The following is a 25,531-nucleotide window of genomic DNA, read 5'->3' as shown; positions in this document are numbered from 1 at the left end:
ATTGTTTGCCCCCCAGCACAATTCCCAGTGAGTAAATAAATAAGACGTAGATCAGAACGATTACAGTGTGCAGAGTTGCCTTATAGTAGAAGTTACTTGCACGGACTTGCTTTAGTTGCTGCATAGAGCCTCTATCAATACGCATGCATGCATGGAAGGGTTGGTTCTCAGAAAACGGATTGATTCAAGGAAAGCATGGGGTTGTCGACTTGGGACAACTTTTCCAGGTGTTGTTTTGTTGTGTTAGCCTGCAGGAGGCTGGCTAGCACACCTGGCTAACCCAGCTAGCTGTAGTAGTAACCACTGTTCCACCGCCAAACAATGGAAGAGTCCGAGTCACCCCAGTTCTCAAGTTGGCTATAAGAGCTTTTTCATGTTCAGATAAACCAATTCGCCTTTTTACGAGGAAACCCCTAAATGAATGACACGCGAGCCACACTAAAATTATATGAAAACGGTCTATCCACGTAGCCTACAAGCTCCTTTTTAAAACACAACGTCTAGCTACTTTAAAAGGCAGAGAATGGTATTACGCGATGCAGTTAGCTTGGTAGCTACCGGCTCAGCTGAGTTGAAGTGGCTTGTTAGCAAACTCTGTGGTAAACATTTCGGTGGACACAATTCGGGGTTTAGTAGCCTGTACGCTAGCCTTTGATTTCATTAAAAAAATAAATGAAATAAAAAGGTTTAGATTCATAAACCTAGTGTAGTTGCTACCCCGTCCGTGAGAGTATTGACGCTAACTTGCTAGCTATTGTTTGGCCTCATCAATGAAGAACTTGCGCAAAGCATTGTTGTCGTGCTGCCAATGCAATTGTTGCTACATTGTAGCGTTTCTTCAATCCCCGAGCAACAATGTGGCGAGCAATCCCTTTTTACTTAATTTTCAACCCATTTAGTTTTCTACGTACAAGCCCGTCGTGCGATAAAATAGCGTATTTTCAACAAAAAGTACACATTTTCAACGCGAACAAAAGTGGCGACATGAGTGTTCTGTTTAAAATGTTTTTTTTTGTCGAGCGACAAGTTGGCTCTAGGGCTTTTCATGTTCAGAGAGCCAAGTATGAACGATGAAGCATTATCGTGTTTTTGTCGGTGATCATTTTATCAACTTTACTGCGCTCTCCTACGAACCCACTTTTATTGTATACTCCCCTATTGTCTGAATGGCAAGCATTTGTTCTTTTTACATCTAACTTTATTACCACGTAAGCATAGCTGACAAATCCATTCCGGACAGTGTCAATGCCTTGACGTTTGCTTTAACTGTTATCAGACTCAATGTGGTCTTTACTGAAAAGACAGGTGACGACACATTGCATACTATCGATTGACATATTCGACACGTACTGATTGACACGAGCCTACTAAAGTTAAGTGAGTTTTGATTTTGTTAAATTATTTTTTTCATCACATTTGAGCTGAGAAGCAAGTCTGTGAAAAGAGTAAAAGACACATCAATACACTATCTGTTTCTTTGAGTGAGTGAAGTGGGTGTTAGCCTGGGGTCTTCTATGTGCTGGACAAGTGGACATGGTTAGCTGGGCTGCTGTGACCCCCCGGTGTGATGGTTACTGCCAAAACCAGGTTGTTGATGGGTGTTTCCTAAGATGTCTGCAGCACTCTGAGCTGCCATCAGCAAGACATGAGAAGTGTGTATTCTGTGCATGTGTTTGTGGGGAAATGCAGCCAGCCTCTGGCATTGTTAAGTCGGTCACTGGCAACTGTGGCACAGTAGACCTCCTACAACCTAGCATCATAAACGTCCACTTGCCTTATTTTTCAGTAGCGTTTAACCCTAAGGTGTAGGAATGCCAAATGTCAATAAAAGATCAAGAGCTTTGGCTTTCATGTTGCTCAAAACCTGGTTCTGAGTACCGGTAAACGTGCGTTGTCATTTGGCTGATACTGGCAGTTTATCCGCTAGGACCTGCATACACACTTCTAAAATAAAATGCATGATCTCTCCACTGTCCACCTCTATTCTGTGACAGCTGTGTGGTAGAAAGATGCATAGTTTTTGGTGTTTTCTCACATGGGGAAAGTGCTTGAAGAAAAACAACAGTCCTTTACAGTCAGACAAAAAAATAGGAATTGTGGGGGGGGGGGGGGGGGACACAAATCTCTGACGTTATTAGATGTATTCAATTGATCACAGGGAGGAAATGAAGATACAGCATCTGAAAAACCGAATTTGAACACGTGCTATAAATAAAGGGAAGCTCCGCACACTCAGATCTGCGCACAATCAATGTATTTATTTAGCAAGCTTTCGGTCTACTGACCTTCTTCAGGCAACAAGTGCTTTTTGAGTGACAGGGGGTGTGCAGGAGTTCTCATTTAAAAAAAACATATGGCATAATAGTACCAACTTCACTTACTTTGCAACCGGGCTTTCCCCTCACTGGGCTGTGGCAACATAGCATATCACTGTAGACTGTGTGTGCGCACACCTGCCCAGTGCCCAGTCAGTATTTACACCTCTGTGGCTTCTCACCCTGACCCCACTGCATGCACTCTCCATGTTTGGCACCCCATCAAACCACAAGCTGATGCCCAGGAGAGGAGTCTAGACTCTGGGAGGCAGCTGCCGCTGCACTGGCCGCCTGTCTCAGAGCTCCAGAAGGACAGGAGATTGCTTCTGCGGAGCACCATGAGATAGTCCAGACTAGAGAGATTATCAAGTTAATTTCAGTGCTGTGCAAACATTTTTTTAAATGAAGAATTATTTAGCCTTTCAACATAAGTAGTAATATGAATTCCCAAATCTAACCTAAGATTCCTGATACTGCAGATAGCTTCTCCAAATAAATAACATGGATGTCTCTTTTCCTCGCAGATTTTGGTTCACTCTTTGATTTGGAGCACGACCTTCCTGATGAGCTCATCAACTCGTCTGAGCTGGGGCTGGTCAATGGAGGGGACCTCAGTCAACTCCATACCAGCCTGGGGGGAGTTGGAGGAGGGATGGGGCCGATGGGAGGCCAGGACGCGGCCGCCAAACACAAACAGCTCTCCGAGCTCCTCCGCGCCGGACCACCGCCCCAACAGGGGGTGCCCACCCAAAACAGCACTGGACCGATGGGCATGATGGGGGGCATGAACTCCTCCCCCGGTGGGCCTCAAGGCATGGGACCCCAGGGACAGCAGCAGGCTGGACTGATGCAGCAAGGGGGAATGGTTGGTGGGCTGGCTGGGATGAACCGGGCGGCTGCGATGATGAGTGCCCAGAAGGCCAACAATGGACAGCAGCAAGGTCTGATGGGAGGGCAGGTGATGAACGGCTCGCCCAGGATGGGTTACCCTGGCAACACGGGTATGGGTAGCAATAGTAATCTGTTGGCAGAGACATTACAGCAGCAGCAAGGGGGACAGCAGATGGGACCTGGGGGACAAGCCGGGATGAGGCCACAGCAGCCGGGAGCACTGAACAAGGTAAGGCCCGAAAAATGCACTCTGGCTGTACTGTTTAGGATGTGAAAATACGAATTGCTATGGTGATTATTGCCATTTTCAAATCATCAGATCAGTGGGGGAGGAGGCCCTACATATAGCCTAAACAAAGTGTTCTGTGAGAAATCATTTTTGCTTTATTGAGATAGTGTAAGAGGACTGCACACACTGCGACTCACTAACTAGCTACATAATCAATCTGCCATAAGTCAGTCTAAAACAAACACCTGCAGAGTGCAGTCATTTTTCTACACACAATACAGTACATGGTCCCCACAAATGAGTTGTAACTTGTTAGTCCGATTTTTATTTTTGTTCCGAGTGCGGCACAAGGTGACCTGTAGACTCAAGTTCATGATTATTCAGATAGTAGACTAGTGCTTTAGGCTGGTGCAGACCAGTGCGTTAGTGACAGTAGGTCGCTACCTGTGATGATTGGGTACCGACCCCACCAGCAAACTCTTCTTCTGCAACCTCATTATGTAATACTCTAGGCTATCTGATTGTTTTCTTTTGTTTTTTTTAAGTCCTGATGTGTAAAAGCCACTAGAGGGACCCTGCAATTAAATTATTTAATATTGGAATATGCTGGTTAGGATGAATCCTCCAGAAGTGAGCAGAAGCATTGCGTGATGATGGTAGTGCTTGATATGTCGCCTGTCACAGGACATCTTGATATGGCTGTCGCCTGTCACAGGACATCTTGATATGGCTGTCGCCTGTCACAGGACATCTTTTAAGTGGTGTACTGTAGCCTACATCTGTGGTATCATACTTTAATTGCTTCATTAGTCTCTATGTCTCTACATCCATCACTTAGTCAGACATTTGTTTTTTTTAATGCTGCCTGAAGGGCAGCTCTAGTGGAGAGAGAGACCCGGACGGAAACTTTGCAGTGACTTTCTACAGTGATGGGGGTGTTACAATGCATTTCAATGGACTGTGGAAGTGTGGATGATTTCTGGGGGGGCAATACATTTGGATGGTCCGTGGTAGCTATTTCTGGGGAGCGACTTGGCTAACATTTCAGGGCAGTGTAAAACCATGCGTGTTTCTGAAAACCAAAGAAGGAGCAATCGACTCGACTCCCCGCTGGCCAGACACCGCAAACGGACTGCGGCCATTCAGTGCAGGAGTTCATTACTTCCACAATAGAGTACACATAGTTATATTACAAACTGCAATTCAGTTAGGACAACTCCTGAATGGATTCAAATATTTTTTAAAGAATATAAATTGGGTATTATTATTTTTTGTGTGCCATGAATGCATCTGCTTATTATAGGTACTCTGAAGGGAGGACCCTACATGTCCCCTATCGATAGGGGTCTTCCAAATCCCCCACCGTAGTACATAAAAGCAGATCCAAAACATGTGTTGGCTGGGGTGGTGGTGGAGCGTGAGCAGCAAGCTCTAAAGTAGCAGCGGCAACAAGCAAGGAATGAGCAATACAACGTTTCCATTTTAAATGGGGTGCTTTGTCACTGACGTGAGTAAGTGATTGGTTGAGAATGGAAGCGTGGAGCTGAGACCGACCAATGGTCAGACACCAGCAACTGAGTTTCCTGACTGAACTGTGCCCTGAGTGAAGCTCATACAATTGAAATGACTTACTAGTTACTGCACAAATATAATCCAACACAACACTACTAATGTTAATCACATTTATATTGTAATTTGTAAGCCCTGCTTAATACGACATCCCCGCTATTTGTTTTATGTGTCTAAATCGCCGTATTTTAATAATTAAAAAGAAACTCCGTCTTTGCCGCGGAGCAGGTGGAGAGAGCTTCATGTTATGATGTCGAAACCGGAAATTGACACATTCGCTGGGCTGCTAGGGCTTCTGGGAAATTGAGTCCAATGCAAGTGAACGGGGGTTTGTCTGACTACAACCACCTCACACCACCCGCCATGTTGCGTAGCAAGATGGCGGGTGGTGCGATGGAAGTAAACACACGGCGCAAGCTATCGTCGGCGGATTTTCCAGATACTTCAGCGTATGATCTAAAGGTAATAAAACAATCTCGGCAGCGTAGAATATTTGATTAAAATGCGGGTAAATCGTATTATGGAGTCAAACTGTTAAAGGGATGATGGTTGAGATTTTATGATGAACTTGTAGTGGTCTCAGTTAAGTAGCGGTGCAACATTTAACCAAATTAATCAATTTATTCTGTAATGAAACAGAATTGGTTTAAAAATATCTCTGTAGGGATATTTTAAAAATAGCAGATCTACACCGCTTGGATTTCCTTCCAGGAAGATCTTAGTTGTCTCCCTACTTGATTACGGAGTCTGAAATTGTGTAGGATCATCAACGCTATGCCTTTGTGGTTTTCAGTGGAATGGAAGTAGTTCACAGGCATCATGAAACCCACTGAGCTGTGTTATTTTCACACACGGCTTCAAGGCAGAAAGGTTTTCATGTGGCACAGTGGTGAATTAGCTGGCCAGTGCCCACCACTGGGCTGAGTCTGGGGGTTCCTAACTTCAAATCCACCACGGTGCATCTGGCCTTGTCAAGGGTCTATATATATGAACACAATTGGCCCGTATTCAGGGGGAAGCCAGGTGGGGATAGTAATAGGGCTGCGTGGCATGCAATAAGAGAGATAATCCAAGTGTGTCCGTGGTGTCGTTTCACAGCAGTTGTGGGAAAGCCCTACGGTACGGTGGGTGGGGCATATAGTTATAAAGGATAGAGGGCGGACTGCCCCGCCCTCTGCTATTCATTTCGATGGAAGTTGCTCAGTGGAGTTTTGAAGCACCTGGAAGAACGATCTACTTCCAACTTTATCCTTCTGCTAAATGCACCGGCCCGCCTGCAGTCCCCGCTCTGACCAGTAGGGCTTCAACGCTGGCCAGCCTTTCTGGGGGCTTGGTGACAAGTTGCTATGGAGGAAAGGCCCACTGCGATTGGCCAGGAGCCACAGAGCTTGGTTGAAAACGCAGAGGTCAAGACAGTGGCGCATCACAGCGAGAAAGCACAAGCGTGAACTTGGTGTGACTTGGCCACCTGAACTCGCGCACAAAGTTGTGCGCTCCATGGGCACAAATATGCGGGTGTGGAATTCTCCCAAATGTAATAATAGATACGGGCACACTACTACATGTGTTGAATTTATGAATTTAAAACGGATAAACCACTGATTCATGTTCTTGTTGAATATGGTCATTACAAGGATGTCATACTTCTCTGGGTTACGAGGTACGTAGTGAAAAAATTATCCTTAACTGACATGGTCTTGCATTGTCAGTCACTCTGTTCTATTTCCTCTCTTTATTTACAGCATTTATGAGCATGTCAGACATGCGCAGAGCAAGTTCAGTCGGGAAACTCAGTGCAGTTGCCGCCGGCCGTTCATTGGGCCGCCGCAGCATCACGTTCTTCTCATTCACATGATTCACTTCATCCAATCACACACTCATTCCATTTCCATACCGGCTATTTAAACTGGAAGTTTGCACTGCTCAATCTGCTTGCTTACTTGCTGCTGCACACTGATACTGCTGCGCTGCTGACTGCTTAAACCTTTGCTGCTCACCTTCCTCCACCCCAGCTACCACCTGTCGTTTTGGATCTGCTGTTTAGGTACGGGGGATTCAGACTAGTCCCTATGGTTGGGACTGACGGATGCGCTTGCACTTATATTCAATAAATATATATTCTATCCATTCTTGAGTTGTCCTGACTGAATTATAAACCTGTAATCCAGTTGTCCGAAGTTTTCAAAGTTGATACATTCAATGTATGAATTATGACACCAGTTAACATTTCTGCTCGAAAGCTTGTGATTCCTTCATTCCTACCACCTGTGTGGGGAGCTTTCATTTCTCCTGTCCTCTAACCCAGAGGTTCCCAAAGTGGGGTCTGGGGACCCCCAGGGGTCCTTGAGGGAGTTCCAGGGGGTATCCAGCTAAATGATAGTTTGGAACCAAATGGACCCTTATGGGTCTGTAAAATGTTAAATTAACATTGATTTTACAATATAAATTGGGGGTCCCAGACATAGAAATGCCATTAAATGGGGGTCTGTAGACTAATGCATGTTAAACTGGGGGTCCTTGAAATTAAACTGGTTGAGAATCTCTGCTAGAGCCGTAAAAATCTTCTCTTATGATCCCATCCCTGGCATGTCTTTTCAAATGGGGGGTCTGTGGGATAATCTGTGTCAATTTGGGGGTCCTTGACATGAAAAAGTTTGGGAACCACTGCTCTAACCCCCTATTTTGTTCCCCTCTCATCCCTGTTCTGTTCCCTCCCATGGCTCACCCTCTCTCCATCCTCCTTTTCCAAACCTACCCATATCTCTCCCCCCCCCCCCCCCTTCCCCAGATGAATATGATGGCCAGCGCGGGCCCCTATGGTGGTCCGTACGGCCAGCCCGGTCAAGGGCTACCTGGGGCAGGGCTGGGCCCACAGCTCCAGAGCAAGGCGGGTCTGGCCAACAGCCTCGCTGCCCAGTTCAGCATGGAGAAGAAGACGTCACCGGGCCAGGGCATGCCAGGCATGGTAAGCAACACAAATACTCACTCTCTACTGTGCAATGTGGTTGTCGTCCTTTTTGTATACGATAGGGGCCCTCCTTCCATGGAAGCCGTTCCCTTCCTGACTTTCTTTCCTTAACATTAGGCTAGAGTAAATGTGGCTGTACTAGTGTAGTAGTACTAGTGTAACACACAGCTTGTCTTCTACTAGCGCGGCACTCGATGAGCTTGTAGATCTGCTATTTTTCAATGGCTAAAGTATAACAATGCTTAAAACACAAATGGATTAATATACCTTAGAGTTGTGTGGAAATAATAAAGTCCCCCGTCCCGTCCCCCTTCTGTTTAGCCTAGAAGTGGAGGTCTAGAACTTGGGGTCATATAATGTCAGTGACATAGTGAAGGTGTACTCTGCAGGCCAGAGTACACCTTCCCCATGTCACTGTAGAACACTACGGTTCAAGTGCACCTTCCCTATGTCACTTTAGAACACTACGGTTCAAGTGCACCTTCCCTATGTCACTGTAGAATACTACGGTTCAAGTGCACCGTCTCTATGTCACTGTAGAATGCTACGGTTCAAGTGCACCTTCCCTATGTCACTGTAGAATACTACGGTTCAAGTGCACCTTCCCTATGTCACTGTAGAATACTACGGTTCAAGTGCACCTTCCCTATGTCACTGTAGAATACTACGGTTCAAGTGCACCTTCCCTATGTCACTGTAGAATACTACGGTTCAAGTGCACCTTCCCTATGTCACTGTAGAATGCTACGGTTCAAGTGCACCTTCCCTATGTCACTGTAGAATACTACGGTTCAAGTGCACCTTCCCCATGTCACTGTAGAATACTACGGTTCAAGTGCACCTTCCCTATGTCACTGTAGAATGCTACGGTTCAAGTGCACCTTCCCCATGTCACTGTAGAATACTACGGTTCAAGTGCACCTTCCCTATGTCACTGTAGAATACTACGGTTCAAGTGCACCTTCCCTATGTCACTGTAGAATACTACGGTTCAAGTGCACCTTCCCTATGTCACTGTAGAATACTACGGTTCAAGTGCACCTTCCCTATGTCACTGTAGAATACTACGGTTCAAGTGCACCTTCCCTATGTCACTGTAGAATACTACGGTTCAAGTGCACCTTCCCTATGTCACTGTAGAATACTACGGTTCAAGTGCACCGTCCCTATGTCACTGTAGAATACTACGGTTCAAGTGCACCGTCCCTATGTCACTGTAGAATACTACGGTTCAAGTGCACCTTCCCTCAAGTGGTTACGTTTTCAATGTGGTGTTTTCCCACTCACGCCTGCCTATCTTCATTTACTTGGTTTAAATTGGACCTAAGGTCATGGTCATCTTAAGTGGTTGTAGCCAAGCCAAAACATCGCTGTCACGTTACGCTAAGCTGGTGTAGATCATGACCTCCTTCACTATTAAGAGGGTTTGTATGAGTGGGCATGTATCGGGCCAAGTGTTTTTTTTTACCTGACAAAGAGCCCTTTGAGTCTTCAGAACGCTGTTGGTGTGTGTGTGTGTGTGTGTGTGTGGAGAGTGATCATTTGAATGATTGGGTTCTTTTCTCTTGTATTTGTTTTTATTTTATTGGTGAGCTCTCATTTTGCTCTGAGTGCAGATTTGAAGAGCATATTGACCCTATAGACCTCTATTGTTCACAAACACTAAAACTCGGATCAATGTAGGATTGATTCTGCTCTCGATGCTGAAGGAGCTTAATTAAATATTTCCAGTGAATCCTCCATTTGTCGTGATGGTCATTTCCTGCAGTGTCTAAAAACAAACAAACTTGTGGAGTTTTTTTTAACCCATTCAGGACGGGAACCCCTTTTGGCGTTATTGAAAAATAGCAGATCTACAAGCTCATAGCTTTTTGCTATGAGCTATTTTCTTTTAAATCGTGAAAATGTGGCGCAAATCTTTGAATAGATTTAATTCAGAGCGAACGTTTTGAACTCAAATCTTTGCTTCCGGGGGGGGGGGGGGGGGGGGGGGGGTCCCTGGAAAAACATATTTTCAGATAGTTCTGGGGGTCCTTGACATGGAAAATAGAAACAGGTTTTTTTTTTCAGAAAAATGTCAGGATTTAAGTTATTTATTTTTAGAATCTGCCTCAGTCCTAAATGGGTTTTTGTTTTAAAAGGAGCAAAATTGCAAGGCAATGCTATGATCACTGTCTCATTACAATTTAGGTTTACACAACGAAATCCAGAATACTTACAGTAAGTACAGTGTCTGTGCATACTTACTTTACACATTCCCCCCCCCCCCGTCCCTTGTCTCTTCTCTCTCTCTCCCCCCCCCCCCCCCCCCCCCCCCGTCCCTTGTCTCTTCTCTCTCTCCCCCCCCTCTCCCCCAGGCCTCCCAGCAGCAACAGCAGCCCTCTGGCGTGCCAGTGGGTGGCGGGGCAGCGTCGGTGGGAGTGGGAGGGGGGTCACCGGTCGGTCTCAGTGGTGTAGGGGTGGGCGTGGTGGGGGCAGGTCCCGGCGCAGCGCCCCCGACGGCCGACCCCGAGAAGCGCAAGCTGATTCAGCAGCAGCTGGTGCTCCTGCTCCACGCGCACAAGTGCCAGCGGCGCGAGCAGGCCAACGGCGAGGTGCGGCAGTGCAACCTGCCCCACTGTCGCACCATGAAGAACGTGCTGAACCACATGACGCACTGCCAGGCTGGCAAGTCATGCCAGGGTAAGAGTGCCGTTTTTTCTTTTTTTATATATAACTTTTATCCCACGATTTTGTAACCCATTTTTCACCCCTGTGTCAATTATCTAATGTGATCCTGGGCTCTACACACCCTCTGCCAACCTAGTCCCCATATATGGGGGACATGGGGAGAGCAACGGAAAGAGTGCAGTTTTGATTTCGTCGACTAAAACTACTTAAGACAACCTTTTTTTTTTCCACTGATGAAAAAATAAATAGGAAACTAAATGAAAACTAAGCTATGATGACTAAAACTAAGACTACATATACTGACAATTTCGTCAACAAATAAAAACTAGACTAAAATGTTAGGAAGGGACTAGTGGACAAGAGATCCAGTATAAGTCATTTCACACTTGGATGCATGCTGAAAATAGCTGATCTACAAGCTGTTGTGAGCTTGTAGATCAGCTATTTTCGGCTATTTTCGGCTGTTTTCAGCAAGTGGAAAATCAGTCATTATGACGGCATCAAGGCCCACCAAAATACATTTTAGTCGAGTAAATCACCTGTAGATTAGTTAGTCTAGAAAACTAGACTAACACAAACATTCCAGGTGACTAAAATGTGACTAAAACTAAATAAACTATTCAAGAGACTGTCACTATGACTAAAACTAAAATCAGAATTTGCTGCCAAAAACAACACTGGGTAAGAGTCTGTACCGATTATGCCAGTCGCTCGTTTATTTTTTTATTTCTTTATGCCTGCGTCTGTGGTTTTGTGACATAAACCACCAGGCTGTGATTAAGAGTTAGTTTCGGCAGAAAACCTCTATACTAGATGGGTTTTTTTGCTTGTAGTTGTTGCTTTGTTTTTAATCTGAATCCTAGTTTGACTGTAGTGGAACCAAAGCTAAATTAACACGAGAGGGTGTTCTTTATCGTCATTATTTCACGGGCGAGTTCCGAAATGCAGAGCAGAAGTTGGCAAGCAATTATACAACAGTTACCCTTAAAACTAAGATATTCGCTAAAAACTAAATCATATTTTGTTAATGACAGATGTAGCCACTACGACCACAAATGTCCCAAGAAACTAGCTAGCTAACGGCCGGGCTCCACCGGGCGCGTCAGCGTCGTGTCAGCGCCGCGTCTCCGTCACCGTCAGGGAATGTTCCCTTTTTAATCAATGAAGGGTGGCTCGACTGCCCGCGTTGCGTTGCGTTGACGGAGACGCGACGCGTGCATTAAAATTGAACCGGTGCGTTTTTTGACGCACGCGACGGAGACGCAACGCGTCCGGTGGAGCCCTGGCGTTAGCCACCGAGTCTGCTGCGCTCTGGGAGAACAGAGCAGGTGAATTCTTTGTTTTGATTTAAGTGTTCCAACATCGTGATTTAAGCACGGCTGGAAAGCTGTTACAACCAATCGGATTGCTTCCTGGAAACAACCTGTTGTACAATGTTTATTTTTTCTACTATGGTTTTTCCTCCTTTCATTGAAATCCACTATAATATCACTTTGTCGTCTTTGTTTGTATTTCTAACGTGATGTTTTTCCTACTCTCTTCTCTGTTGCTCCTGCTCCTCCTCCAGTGGCTCACTGTGCCTCATCCAGACAGATTATCTAACGTGATGTTTTTCCTCCTCTCTTCTCCTCCACTCCTCCAGTGGCTCACTGTGCCTCATCCAGACAGATTATCTAACGTGATGTTTTTCCTCCTCTCTTCTCCTCCACTCCTCCAGTGGCTCACTGTGCCTCATCCAGACAGATTATAACGTGTCCTCATGATGTTTTTCCTCCTCTCTTCTCCTCCACTCCTCCAGTGGCTCACTGTGCCTCATCCAGACAGATTATCTAACGTGATGTTTTTCCTCCTCTCTTCTCCTCCACTCCTCCAGTGGCTCACTGTGCCTCATCCAGACAGATTATCTAACGTGTCCTCATGATGTTGTTCCTCCTCTCTTCTCCTCCACTCCTCCAGTGGCTCACTGTGCCTCATCCAGACAGATTATAACGTGATGTTTTCCCTACTCTCTTCTCCTCCACTCCTCCAGTGGCTCACTGTGCCTCATCCAGACAGATTATAACGTGTCCTCATGATGTTTTTCCTCCTCTCTTCTCCTCCACTCCTCCAGTGGCTCACTGTGCCTCATCCAGACAGATTATCTAACGTGATGTTTTTCCTACTCTCTCCTCCTCCACTCCTCCAGTGGCTCACTGTGCCTCATCCAGACAGATTATAACGTGATGTTTTTCCTCCTCTCTTCTCCTCCACTCCTCCAGTGGCTCACTGTGCCTCATCCAGACAGATTATCTCTCACTGGAAGAACTGTACGCGGCACGACTGTCCTGTCTGTCTGCCACTGAAGAATGCTGGAGACAAGAGGAACCAGCAGTGTGAGTGTTTTACACTGCCCCCCCCCCCTCTCGTGTGTGTGTGTGTGTGTGTGTGTGTGTGTGTGTGTGTGTGTGTGTGTGTGTGTGTGTGTGTGTGTGTGTGTGTGTGTGTGTGTGTGTGTGTGTGTGTGTGTGTGTGTGTGTGTGTGTGTGTGTGTGTGTGTGTGTGTGTGTGTGTGTGTGTCGCGCGCGCGTGCAATATGACTAGTCGGTGAATTGAAGTGATAATTCAGAGTCTCATCCAGTCATTACTTATTCATGTAAGTAGTTGGCTGATGACATGTCACAGATGCTTGTCATTTTTTACAATACATTTATTCCCATTTATTTCAGTCTATATACCAGCAGTTATCAGTGGTGTTGACGTGCAGAAAAACACACTGTCCTCTCGCTTTATTTAGGTGATTTCAGTTTGGTTTGGTAGGTAAGCTGGTAAAACAATGAAAACGCAAAAATACAGCAATCGAGGGCGATGTGTTTCTGCAGGTGAATACCACCGCTCTACTCTACAGTGGCTGGTATAGACTGAAATGATTGGTACAAAATGTGTTTGTTTTGTTATACAAACAGTTCAAAGTTACATACCTTGTCTTTAACCCATTCTGGGCGGGAACCCCTTTTGGTGTTAGCATTATGTTATGCTTTAGCTATTGAAAAATAGCAGATCTACAAGCTCATAGCGCGCCACCGAGTGGCGCGCTACGAGCTTGTAGGTCTGCTATTTTTGAAAAATCGAAGAACGACTGACATAAACAGCTTTTTCAGAAAACTGTCAGGATGTAGAAGACATTTTTAGAATCTGATCTCAGGTCAAAATGGGCTAAAGCATTGGGACACTTTGCCAGAGGTTTGTGTAGTTACCATGTCATGATCTAACTAGTCCATTTGGCGACACATATTGCTCCATTGATTAGAAAGAAATGATTAAAACACAATAATACCATCTCATTAACTTCCATTGTATTATGTAACCTGATTCTGACAATATATAACATCCCATTGTATTATGTAACCTGATTCTGACAATATATAACATCACAAAACCAAGTACAGTGTTTGTTTTAAAGATTTGTTTCTGGATCCGGTCTGTGGATCTTTTTGTGAAGAACAAACACCGTAGTGGGTATTTTATGTTTCTTCTGGTCATAAATCAGCTTTATTTGCGTTTAATGTATGTGAGGGATTTTGAGAGTCTTTTCATTGTACAATGGAAGTCAACAAGGCGCTATTGTGGGATTATTACTTCGAAGTAAGTAAGTAAACTGTGATAACTCGTCAAAGGGACTAGTTGCATCATGACGATTTAACTAGACAACCCAAACCTTTACAAAGTGTCCTATTGCTTTTAATTCCTCTTCCATTTTCTGCTGCGTTGGTCCTTCCATCCTCTGCATCAGTGGTTTGAACTGGGGACCCCCCACCCTAGAAGCACTTGGAATTGTAGGAGTTCAGTTGAGATATTACATTTAGTTTATTCAAGTATTGTGAAAACAGCCGATCTACAAGCTCGCAACGCCTCACAATGCGACGTGTTGAGAGCTTGTAGATCTGCCATTTTCACTTTTCCCCCACTCTTATAATATTCGACAATTTGACCAATGTTTCACCAGTTTTTGAGGGGTGCTAGCCCCTCCTATATTTATAGTATAGTTTGATTGGTTTTGATTTGATTACTCTTGATGCAGTAATGGTTTTTGCCCTTTCTTTTTTTGAGGTATTAACACATTTTGTGCCCAAGACGTCCACAGACATCCTAGGAATTACCGCATGTAGTGCCCAGGACGTCTGTCGACGTAAAAAAAAGAGATTTTTTTTTCTTTCAAAATGTCAAAAAGTGGGTCTAAAAGTGGGCACCCTGGGTCGCCATTTTGAAAGAATAAAAGGGCACATAATGTGTTAAAAAGTCCTTAATAAATGGTCACTTCACTGTCATCTGGGGACCCCCCCCCCCCCCCATGTGGGGATCACCCTGGGGGTCCCGGCCCACAGGTTGAGAACCACTGCTCTCTATCTACGTGTCTCTCTCTTCCTGCCCGTCTTACGTGTCTCTCTTCCTCCCCGCAGCACTCCTTAGCAATGCAGGCGTGGGCCTGGTGAACTCTTTAGGCTCGGGGGTACCAGGGGCCCAGCCCAACGCCCCCAACCTCAACCCTCCAAACCAGATAGACCCCAGCTCCATAGAGAGAGCTTACGCTGCCTTGGGCCTCACGTACCAGGGCAACCAGATGCCACAGCAACCTTCACAGGCCATGATGGCCAACCAGGGCCTTCAGGGGCAGCCTGGGATGAGGAACCTTAGTGCCATGGGTGAGTGTGTGTGTAACGGTGTTGTTTTCGTCGACTAAAACTAAGACGAAAAATGTTAGTCGACTACCATTTTCCACTGACGAAAACTAAATGGAAACTAAATGAAAACGAACCTATGATGACTGAAACTATGACTAAATATACTGACAATTTCTTCAACAAATAAAAACTAGAAGGGACTAGTGGACAAGAGATGCTGAAATGCTGAAAATAGCCGATCTACAAGCTCACAACGCGTCGCAGCTTGTAGATCGGCTATTTTCAGCAAGTGTAAATCACACTTGCGACAGCATCAAGGCCCGCCAAAACACATTTTAGTCGACCAAATCAACAGTAGATTTAGTCGACTAAACACTAAAACATTCCAGGTGACTAAAATGGGACTAAAACTAAATGAAAGCCATTCAAGAGACCGTGACTAAAACTAAAATAGAAATGGCCGCTGACCCCCATCTGAAAATATGTTGTTCCAGGGACCCCCCCCCCCCCCCCAGAAGCAAAGATTTGACTTAAAAACGTTCACTCTGAAAGAATATACATTCAAAGATTTGCGCCACATTTTCACCGAGTGCCGCGCTTCGAGCTTGTAGATCTGCTATTAGCTAAAGTATAGCATAATGCTTAAAACACCAAAAGGGGTTCCTGCCCTGAATGTGCTAGTATACATCTGTACTTGAGCTGTGCACAGATTACATAGACGTGATTACTAGTAAAAGAGCCTAAATTAATGTCTACAATTCCGATAAAGATTCCTTCTGTGCATTTCTTTTTTCATTTTGGGTATCATAACTGGATCATAACTGCATTTCAGCCTTAGGCTACACTACAGATCGCAGAGAGATTTGGTGTAGACTAGAGGCACAAAAGGAAGGAATCGAGTATAGACCCCTGGAGGACCCCGGCCTGCGGCATATATACTGTAAGCCGAGGTTTAAGTGGTTAATAGGATCTATAGGCTCAGCGTATTAACTTGAGTTATGTTTGCTCCTCTTAACACTGGAGTCTACTCTCTGAAAGGTCCCTAAGTTTGTAAAGAGAGGAGTGACTTGAGTGCATAATGATGTGTCAACCTGAATCGTCTAGCGCTAGCCTCATTGAAACGAAGACGTATCGCTCCCCTTTCACGTTATCTGGGTATCGGAGAGATGCCCAATGGATATTCAGTCTCCATACATGGAGATATCAGACATAATACCGTACTTATCCAAGTCTAATATTACAATCTTCATACTTGGCCCGGGCTGACCTATAGAGCTCCATATGAGGACGACAGAGACTAGATCTAGTGCTGACATCGGGTCAATCTAGAAGTCCATACGAGGACGACAGAGACTAGATCTAGTGCTGACATCGGGTCAATCTAGAACTCCATATATGGATATTGCCGACTGGCATCGTGGTACTCTGGGGATACCGGAGAACTCGCCAGTTTACCGACTCGCCGCGGTTTAGTTCATTTTAGTTTTACTTCACCTTAATTTAAATTGAATTGAGAGAGAGAGCGAGAGAGAGAGGATAGCTGTTTAGAGTTTAAACTTTAGCATTCCCACTTCATCTAGTGTAAACACCAAAGTACTGAAACAATGTAATTCATTAGTAAACAATATCCTCAATTGGTAGGCCTACTTATCATTGGTATTCACATACTCACCTTTGTATCATCATCTAGCTGACCATTTTATTGCACAAAATAATTTGATCACTTTGGAAATGAACTGTAACATCTGTGGGTTTGACATACTACACTGATGAAGACAGCATGTTAGCATAACGATGAAGACATTGATGAAGAATGTTCGCTGCGGCGACTTGGTAAACTGGCGAGTTCTCCGGATACCCCCTCTGGTTGTACACGGAGGAGTCGCCCAAAAAAGGAGGAAAATGACAAAATTGGAATGAAATATTTACTGTACATTACCACAGGTATTACTACAGGTTTGGAAATGGGTTTCTTCTGACCAAGAAATACCAGACCAAGAAATTGTTTGAATTGGTGTGCTAAAATGAGCATGACAGCACACCTAGCCGTTAATAGAAGATTTGAGAACGGATAAATCACATTAGAAATATTATCAGTTGTGCTGATTAGTGATTACTTAGACAGAGTTCTGTCAGAGCAGCAGCATTATTGGCTTAGGAATGGAACAAAAAGGGCAGGTATACGCTCCTGTATTTTAACAACAGTTTGGTGGTCCTTGGAGAGCCACATTTTTTCTGAGGTGGTACGTGTCGTCAGTATGACAAGGTTGGGAACCAATGATCTATTCTAGCCGACTGACATGGTCATTGTGACAAGCATCCAGTCAAACCCTGTATGAAGAGTAATCGTGGTTCTCCTCGCGAAAACCAAAAAACTGGGAGACATATTTTTGCTTGCTTACCTGGCTATCGTTACGATAAAATCGCGGATTAATCCCTTGCGTTCATATTTTGAGCGATAGGCAGGTCAGAAGTCAGTCATGAAGTCATGAAGAGCTTAGTATATACATCTGGTCAAAACCAAGGAGAGCTCCCTAGATGAGCAGATAAGAGGCATTCTTTCTGATCCGTATACAGGGAAGTAAACGACAACGCGCGTGCGAAGAGCAAAGAGTATGGTGGCCTTGGAGGCCAACTCAATGGGTTAAGGCATACATTAGGCAGTAGTCTTGTAGTTATGTTATTACAATTTCATAACATTGTTATCAGTAATTCAAATGCATAACCTCCCTCCCTCTCTCTCTCTCTCTCTCTAGGAGGGAACCCCATGGGAGTGAATGGACTTGGCGTGCCGTCCTCCAACCAACAGACCAGCCTACTACCAGATTCCATCAATGCACAGAGGTTGGTAGACTTTGTTTTTATTTTGTAGAAAGGAAACTCATGTCCTAGCCAGCATCTCGGAGGCCTTTTTACGTTCCCATTCAGTCACTTTTATTTGAGGTTAATTCGGAGCGACTTACAGTTTCATTTCCTCACTCTGGGACGCTTTAGGTGGCGCTAAGCAGTGAAACGATACTGTACACAATGTTTTAGAGTTGCAGTGTTGTACATGCAACTTTACCGATAATGCAGTGAACTACACACTTGGGTCCATGGCATGTCACAAACGGTTTGACTTAGTAACTTAGTGACTTGGTAGAAACTGGTCATAGTAGTACCAACTTAAAGTGTCTGGACTCTTTGGTTGAGATTTGGGTTGTGTTCTTACCATGTCATGATGTAACTATTCCAATCGGCGTTCAGTCAATCGGTGATCAGTTGAAATAATTATCATCAAAAATATAATCTCATTGACTTCCATTGCATGATAAAATGTCTCTCAAAGTATTGATACATCTACGAAAGCAGAACTAAGCTGATTCTGACAAATAACATCACAAACCCCAGTACAAAAAGTCGTACTGCGCGGCGGCGCGGCCTGGCACAGCACAAACGGGACGAACCAAGGTCGAATATTTAAATTCAAGTCTGAACGCACTGTTACAGATGGTCCTGTTTGAATCAACTCCCTGATAGTTACACCAATGCAACCCTGATGGCCTTTATAATTAACCCATTTTGGGCGGGAACCCCTTTTGGTGTTAGCATTATGTTATGCTTTAGCTATTGAAAAATAGCAGATCTACAAGCTCATAGCGCGCCACCGAGTGGCGCGCTATGAGCTTGTAGGTCTGCTATTTTTGAAAAATCGAAGAACGACTGACATAGAAACATAGCTTTTTCAGAAAACTGTCAGGATGTAGAAGAAATTTTTAGAATCTGATCTCAGGTCAAAATGGGTTAATAATATCTGTTCCTAATTTCTTTGTTTCTTTCCATGTCTCTTTGTTTCAGTTTGATGAACGACGGTGTGGGCAGCTTGGGCTCCATGCCCACAGCCACCCCGGCCTCTGCAGCGGGCATGAGGAAGTCTTGGCACGAAGACATCACACAGGACCTCCGTAACCACCTTGTCCACAAGCTGTGAGTCTGCTGCACCACAGAGACACCACCACATGATTATCCAATTTAGACATGAGGCCGATTCTAAAAGAAAATAGAAAAACCTATGTTTCTATGTCAGTGGTGCTCAAACTATTTCATGTCAAGGACCCCCAGAATTATCTGTAATTGGCCGTGAACCCCCATCTGAAAATATGTTGTTCCAGGGACCCCCCCCCCCCCCCCCAAGAAGTTCGCTCTGAAAGAATATATAATTCAAAGATTTGTGCCACATTTTTGCGATTTGTTTTATTTTTCCACCCCCAAAAATAGCAGACATACAAATGCCGCGCTACGAGCTTGTAGATCTGCTATTTTTCAATAGCTAAAGTATAACGTAATGCTTAAAAAAACACCAAACGGGGTTCCTGGTCCAGAATGGGTTATTTATTCGCTTAGCGAGTGAATGATAAATTGGCGTTACAGGCCATCTTCCCAACCCAAGACCCGGCTGACTTTGTTTCTTGTATTCCCTGTGTGTTGGATGAGCAGCGTACAGGCCATCTTCCCAACCCCAGACCCGGCCGCGCTGAAGGACCGACGGATGGAGAATCTGGTGGCTTACGCGCGGAAAGTAGAGGGCGACATGTACGAGTCCGCTAACAGCCGGGTAAGAACCTAAAGACCTATTTCAGTGATGTAAAGAGGTTTTCAATGTAATGAGTCCCGGGATGCAGGGAATACAGACGTTCGTATCCTTCCACAACGTTGTGCTGCATTCACACGGGCAGATGCAACAGATGCAAAGCTACACTAGTACACCTAGTCACAGACAGTGTCGTCGTTAAGCAGCAGTAAGGTCCCACTGGCAGCAGCTGTCTGTTTATCTCTAGCACAACCACAAACATCCGACACATACAATTAATTACTCACCTAATGCTGCCTGCAGGTAGACCCTAATCCGCTGGCAGGCAAAACATTTTTTGCCAACGGCTGATTCGGTCTGGTTTATTAACCAGGCTAGCCTGCAGGTTCCATGTTTAATTCCAGCGTGTGTAACCTACATTGTCTAAGTGACAGTTTTCATATTGTAAATATGGTCGCTAACGTGGTTTAGCGACTAGCACTTTGACAGCTCATCCATCGTAGCTTGTTTACAAGTGAAACGGACTTCCTGTGCAGAAACTGCCTCATCAAAATAAGAGCCACTTGTAATGATTAGTCAACACTAGTTTTATTTCTAAGTCTACTTACAGGACGTTAACATCTCATTTGAGTTCCTTTCGAATGCCTGTCAGCATTCTCTAAATCCCTGTCTCTCAGCTGGTGCGCAAATGCGCCTCCATGCCTTTGATCTACCGCGCACCAAACGTTTTGACGGCGCATGCGCACTGTGTGCACCCGTGAACATAATGCTTACAACACCCAAAAGGGGGTTCCCGTCCTGAATGGGTTTAACGGACTTGCTCTCTCTTGACTCCTTTTCTCTGTTGCCGTTTGACCTCCAGGCGGAATACTACCACCTGTTGGCTGAGAAGATCTACAAGATCCAGAAGGAGCTGGAGGAGAAGAGGCGGACGCGACTTCAGAAGCAGGGCATGATGCCCGGCCAGGGCCCCCCGAGCATGGTCCAGCCTGGCATGCCTGGCATGCCTCCCTCGGGGCTGCCACAGGGCCCCCCCAGTATGATGCCCGGCCAGCCTGGCATGCCTCCCTCGGGGCTGCCACAGGGCCCCCCGAGCATGGGGCAGCCGCCCATGGCCCCCGGACAACCCCCAAGTAAGCACACGCACGCACGAGCACACACACTGTTCAACCGATGTGAACTTAAAACCTCTCGCTGGTTCGCTTAACTCTTTTTTTTTTGGCTAAGTACGTACATATTTGTAACCCCCAGCTATGGGACGTTATCAGCCATGTCCACGGAACTTAACACTTTACGATTTACCCGCATTTTAATCAAATATTCTACGCTGCTGAGATTGTTTTATTACCTTTAGATCATACGCTGAAGTATCTGGGCTTTTGATCGGCGAAAATCCGCCGAATATAGGTTCCCCCGTGTGTTTACTTCCATCGCACCACCCGCCATCTTGCTACGCAAGATGGCGGGTGGTGTGAGGCGGTTGTAGTCAGACAAAACCCCCGTTCACTTGCATTGGACTCAATTTCCCAGAAGCCCTAGCAGCCCAGCGCATGTGCCGATTTCCGGTTTCGACATCATAACAAGAAGCTCCTTCCACCAGCTCCGCAGCAAAGACGGAGTTTCTTTTTAATTATTAAAATACAGTGAATTAAATGCATTAAACAAATAGCGGGAATGTCGTATTATGCAGCGGCGGAACACTGGAGTAAACAATTCTCGGCCGTCAAACTGTTTTAATGTGATGTCTTCACTAGACTAGACTACTGACGCTCAAGATGTTTCCTCTCTCGTCAGACGGTCCTCACGCTGACCCCTCCATGGTCCGGCCCACCGGTCCAAATCAGATGGTCAACAGGATGCAGAACCCTGCAGGTGAGGTTCTAGCCACTGACCATGGAAAAAAGGGAATATCCGCACTCTCTTGTATAAAGTTTGAGTTTTTTTTATTTCATGAAAACACACGCAGTCCACCTAGAGAAACGAACGCGTTTCGGCACGCAGGCCTTCCTCAGCGTTTCAAACGCACAGAGACTTATCAACTTGACTCCCTGAGTAGATAACTCGCCTATAACGGTTTTGTTGTTCTAGCCACTGACACACAATCAACACTCGTTCAAATGCATACACAATCCTAGTAAATACAAATTTAGAGTGAAATGTTAGAATGTGTCAGTATGGCCGATTAAATTTGGAGTTAAATTAAAATTCACTCACAAACGATGGACAAGAACTAATTTCTTACAGAAACTATAGTAAAATACGCACATCACTTTGTGGAGGTGCTGGGTTCAAAAAGTGACATAGGAAATATGCTCATATGCTCCAAAAGGTATATTTATTGACGACGTTTCGAGCCAAGGGTCTTCATCTGGTCAAACCAGTTTTGACCAGATGAAGAGCCTTGGCTCGAAACGTCGTCAATAAATGTACCTTCTCTTTTCACAAGAACTCATTTCTGCCATCCTTTCCACTGGCACTTCCGCTCTGCGGAATAAAGAAAGCGTTATCCTAGTAATCGTGTACTGAATGTTTTGTTTTGTTCGTCTGTAGGGATGAACCAGTTTGGTCAAATGGGGATGCAGTCCATGGGTCAGAGGTCGACACCGCCCCTTCCTCTTGGCACTCCAATGAACCAGGTCGGGTTTTTGTTTTAAACTGTATTAAAGGTCTCAGTTCTTTTTAGGGAAAATGTCATGGATTCATGAATATGTTTGTACAATATGTATGCATTCAAATGCAAAGACACTAAAACAAAAATGCATCGCATGAATGCACCTGGGACGTATCCTCAGTGATGTATCCCAAGGTCATCACCTGGGACGTATCCTCAGTGATGTATCCCAAGGTCATCGGGGTTTCGGGTCTCCCAACATCATACCCCTCACTCAGGTGACCCAGCCGGGGTGATCAAGTCCCGACTTAAGTCCCAGTAGCTACCCTCGATCAGTCCCATTAGGGAAAAACCAGGGCCACACAATCTGATCACAAAACCAGCATCGTATGGTCGAACCTCTAACACATACATGGGCAACTGGCACCATCACTTAATGCGGCCCGCAGGTCAATATCCCAACATTGATATATTATTGATTTCAGCTAATGACTAGTATTCCAATGTTAGTCTTTTCTTATGTCCAATATTTGTATTTAGTTCATAATGTTGACATAACTATAACTAAATGCATTTGAAATTAAATAAAAATGTTACTCTTCAGGTTTCCAGTTAAAAAATAGCAAAATAATAATAATCAGGAAATTCAAAAAATAGCTGATCTACAAGCTCAAAACGTGTCGCACTGCGGCGCGTTTTGAGCTTTTAGATCTGCTGTTTTTGCTACGACAGTTAATATGCAATGTGGCCCTCCTGGAGTGAGTGTGGAAATATGGTGGCCCTCCCTCTCTCTCCATTGTCTAAGTTGCCCACCCACCCCTTGCTCTAACATGTCCCTGTGCTCTGTGGTCTCCAGATGGGCATGGCGGCAGCGAGGATGGGTCAACCCAACGTTGCCCAGTTACAGAACCAGTACCTCCCTCCAGGCCAGTTTCCTGGGTCCAGTCCAGGTCACGGTCCTGTTGGCATGAGCCAGCCGGGAGGAGCACCGGGAGGCATGCCCCATGTAAGACCCAGAAAGAGCCCGGCTAGATCAGTGCTTTTCATTTCAGTGTTGATTTTGTCGACTAAAAGTAAGACGAAAAATGTTCGTCGACAAACTACATGGAAACTAAATGAAAACTAAGCTACGATGACTAAAACTAAGACTAAATATACTGACAATTTCGTCAACAAATAAAAACTAGACTAAAATGTTAGGAAGGGACTAGTGGACAAGAGATCTAGTATAAGTCATTTTACACTTGGTTGCATGCTGAAAATAGCCGATATACAAGCTCACAATGCGTCGCAGTGCGACTCGTTGATCGGCTATTTTCAGTAAGTGTAAAATCAGTCATTACGACAGCTTCAAGGCCCGACAAAATGCATTTTAGTCTACTAAATCAACTGCAGATTTAGTTGACTAAAATCTTAGGATATTTAGTCGACTAAAACTAGACTGTGACTAAAATATGACTAAAACTAAATTTAGTTTCAGTCCAAAGACTATGACTAAACTAAAATAGAAATTTGCTGCCAAAAACAACACTGGGGCCCACTATACTATTTATTCTGCATTTGAGCCGCGGACACCATTTGATGAGGTTTAGTCTCTCAGACCCAAAACGAAGGATCTTTTTTTGTGTTTGTCCACAATCCCATGCTTCCAAGGTCTGCATGATGACAGCAGGTGGAGAGCTGAAACATCCTCATTGATCTCAGCGGGTGCTCAGTTTGAATTGATCAATTGAGAGAACGAACGGACATAATTGATTGAACCAACAGGCCAAACAAGATACTTTTCTCAGGAATAACGCAGATAATTATTGATGAGCATTGTGAGAAATGGATACCGCCTCCTTATTGGCTTCACCCAGAGATCTTTCAAACAGAATGTTCTAGTTCAAAGGAGAGCTGTCAGACTTCCTTAGGAGCGCACACACCAGTAGAAGGAGAGGTCGCACAGCTCCTAGTGACCACGAGCTGTGCGACCAAGACTTCCTTATTATAAAATGGGTTCTCGTCTTTGGAAGTACAAAGAGAATGATAGTAATTTGTAATTGTATCCCCTTTAGTTGTTCTTGGGGTATTTGCCACGTGCCATTTGCATATACATGGAAATTGTCCGCTTGAACATGAACGGATTGGATTGCATCCAAATACAGATGATTCTGGGGGTCCTTGACATGAAAAAGGTTGAGCACCACTGACATAGAAACATAGGTTTTTCAGAAAACTGTTAGGATTTAGAAGCCATTTTTTAGAATCTGCCTCAGGTCTAAATGGGCTAATATTGTGTCCAGGGAGCCTGCCGTAGGCTACGTTTTCCAGGGTTTATATTCTTTAATCCATGTTTTCATCCGATCGAATCGTTAGCTGCCGCTCGTTAGCATAACCGTCAAAGTGTGACAGTGGCCACGGCCATTTTGAAGATGCGCGTGCTTCCACTAGCACTGTATGGGCTGCTTTCAATGGCCTGTATCTCCAAATCGGCGCAATGAATGTCGTTTCTGGTGAAAACAAGGTTTTTCAACGGCCGACAGCAGGCACTGTGATACTGTTTTTTCACCACCGACTGAGAGAACAACAACCGGTCAAGACACCACACACAGCATTGTGTCATTGTAACATCCGGTTACGGATATTTGGCTCTTCAAAATAGCTACCCCCTTGGCAATGCGCGATAGATAGATTAATTAATCCTGGCGGGCAGACGGTTAAAAGCACAATGTCACTTTGGTATAGGTTTCAGTTGTGTAGTTACTTACTTTAGAATGTGTTATTCCAAAATAGACTTACACTGTATGGTGAAACGTTTCCAAGTTGGCACATAAAAGCACAGAAACAAAGCAGATTTCATTGTAAACATGTTTTTGAAAAGTGTCATACAAATAAAGTGTATTTATATTATTATAACAATATACAAGATTACAAAACATGACAAAACCCGGGTTCTGCAAACATCACCTACTTGTTCATTTTTGCCATTTGAAGCATCTGGACTGGATCTAGATCTTCAAAATAATGGTAAAAGCAACAGGATGGTGACATTTGTGTATATAAAACAA

General features: G+C 44.7%; 1 protein-coding gene across 4 annotated transcripts in view; it reads left to right on the top strand.

Moving 5' to 3' along the window:
* Nucleotides 1-25,531, top strand: part of ep300b (EP300 lysine acetyltransferase b) — a 56,269-nt gene that overhangs the window by 1,442 nt on the left and 29,296 nt on the right. For all 4 annotated transcript variants that reach the window (XM_079519389.1, XM_079519390.1, XM_079519388.1 and 1 more), the window contains exons 2-13: nucleotides 2,840-3,435; nucleotides 7,793-7,969; nucleotides 10,330-10,654; nucleotides 12,901-13,014; nucleotides 15,079-15,321; nucleotides 18,057-18,144; nucleotides 19,138-19,266; nucleotides 19,777-19,894; nucleotides 20,733-21,003; nucleotides 21,665-21,742; nucleotides 22,421-22,506; nucleotides 23,338-23,487. In XM_079519389.1, coding sequence (XP_079375515.1) covers nucleotides 2,840-3,435; nucleotides 7,793-7,969; nucleotides 10,330-10,654; nucleotides 12,901-13,014; nucleotides 15,079-15,321; nucleotides 18,057-18,144; nucleotides 19,138-19,266; nucleotides 19,777-19,894; nucleotides 20,733-21,003; nucleotides 21,665-21,742; nucleotides 22,421-22,506; nucleotides 23,338-23,487 — 2,375 coding nt within the window. The remainder of the gene's footprint in view (nucleotides 1-2,839; nucleotides 3,436-7,792; nucleotides 7,970-10,329; nucleotides 10,655-12,900; nucleotides 13,015-15,078; nucleotides 15,322-18,056; nucleotides 18,145-19,137; nucleotides 19,267-19,776; nucleotides 19,895-20,732; nucleotides 21,004-21,664; nucleotides 21,743-22,420; nucleotides 22,507-23,337; nucleotides 23,488-25,531) is intronic.

Source organism: Electrona antarctica (assembly GCF_951216825.1).
Source record: "Electrona antarctica genome assembly, chromosome: 14".
Lineage (NCBI taxonomy): Eukaryota > Metazoa > Chordata > Actinopteri > Myctophiformes > Myctophidae > Electrona > Electrona antarctica.
This window is presented reverse-complemented; position numbering and strand designations above follow the sequence as displayed.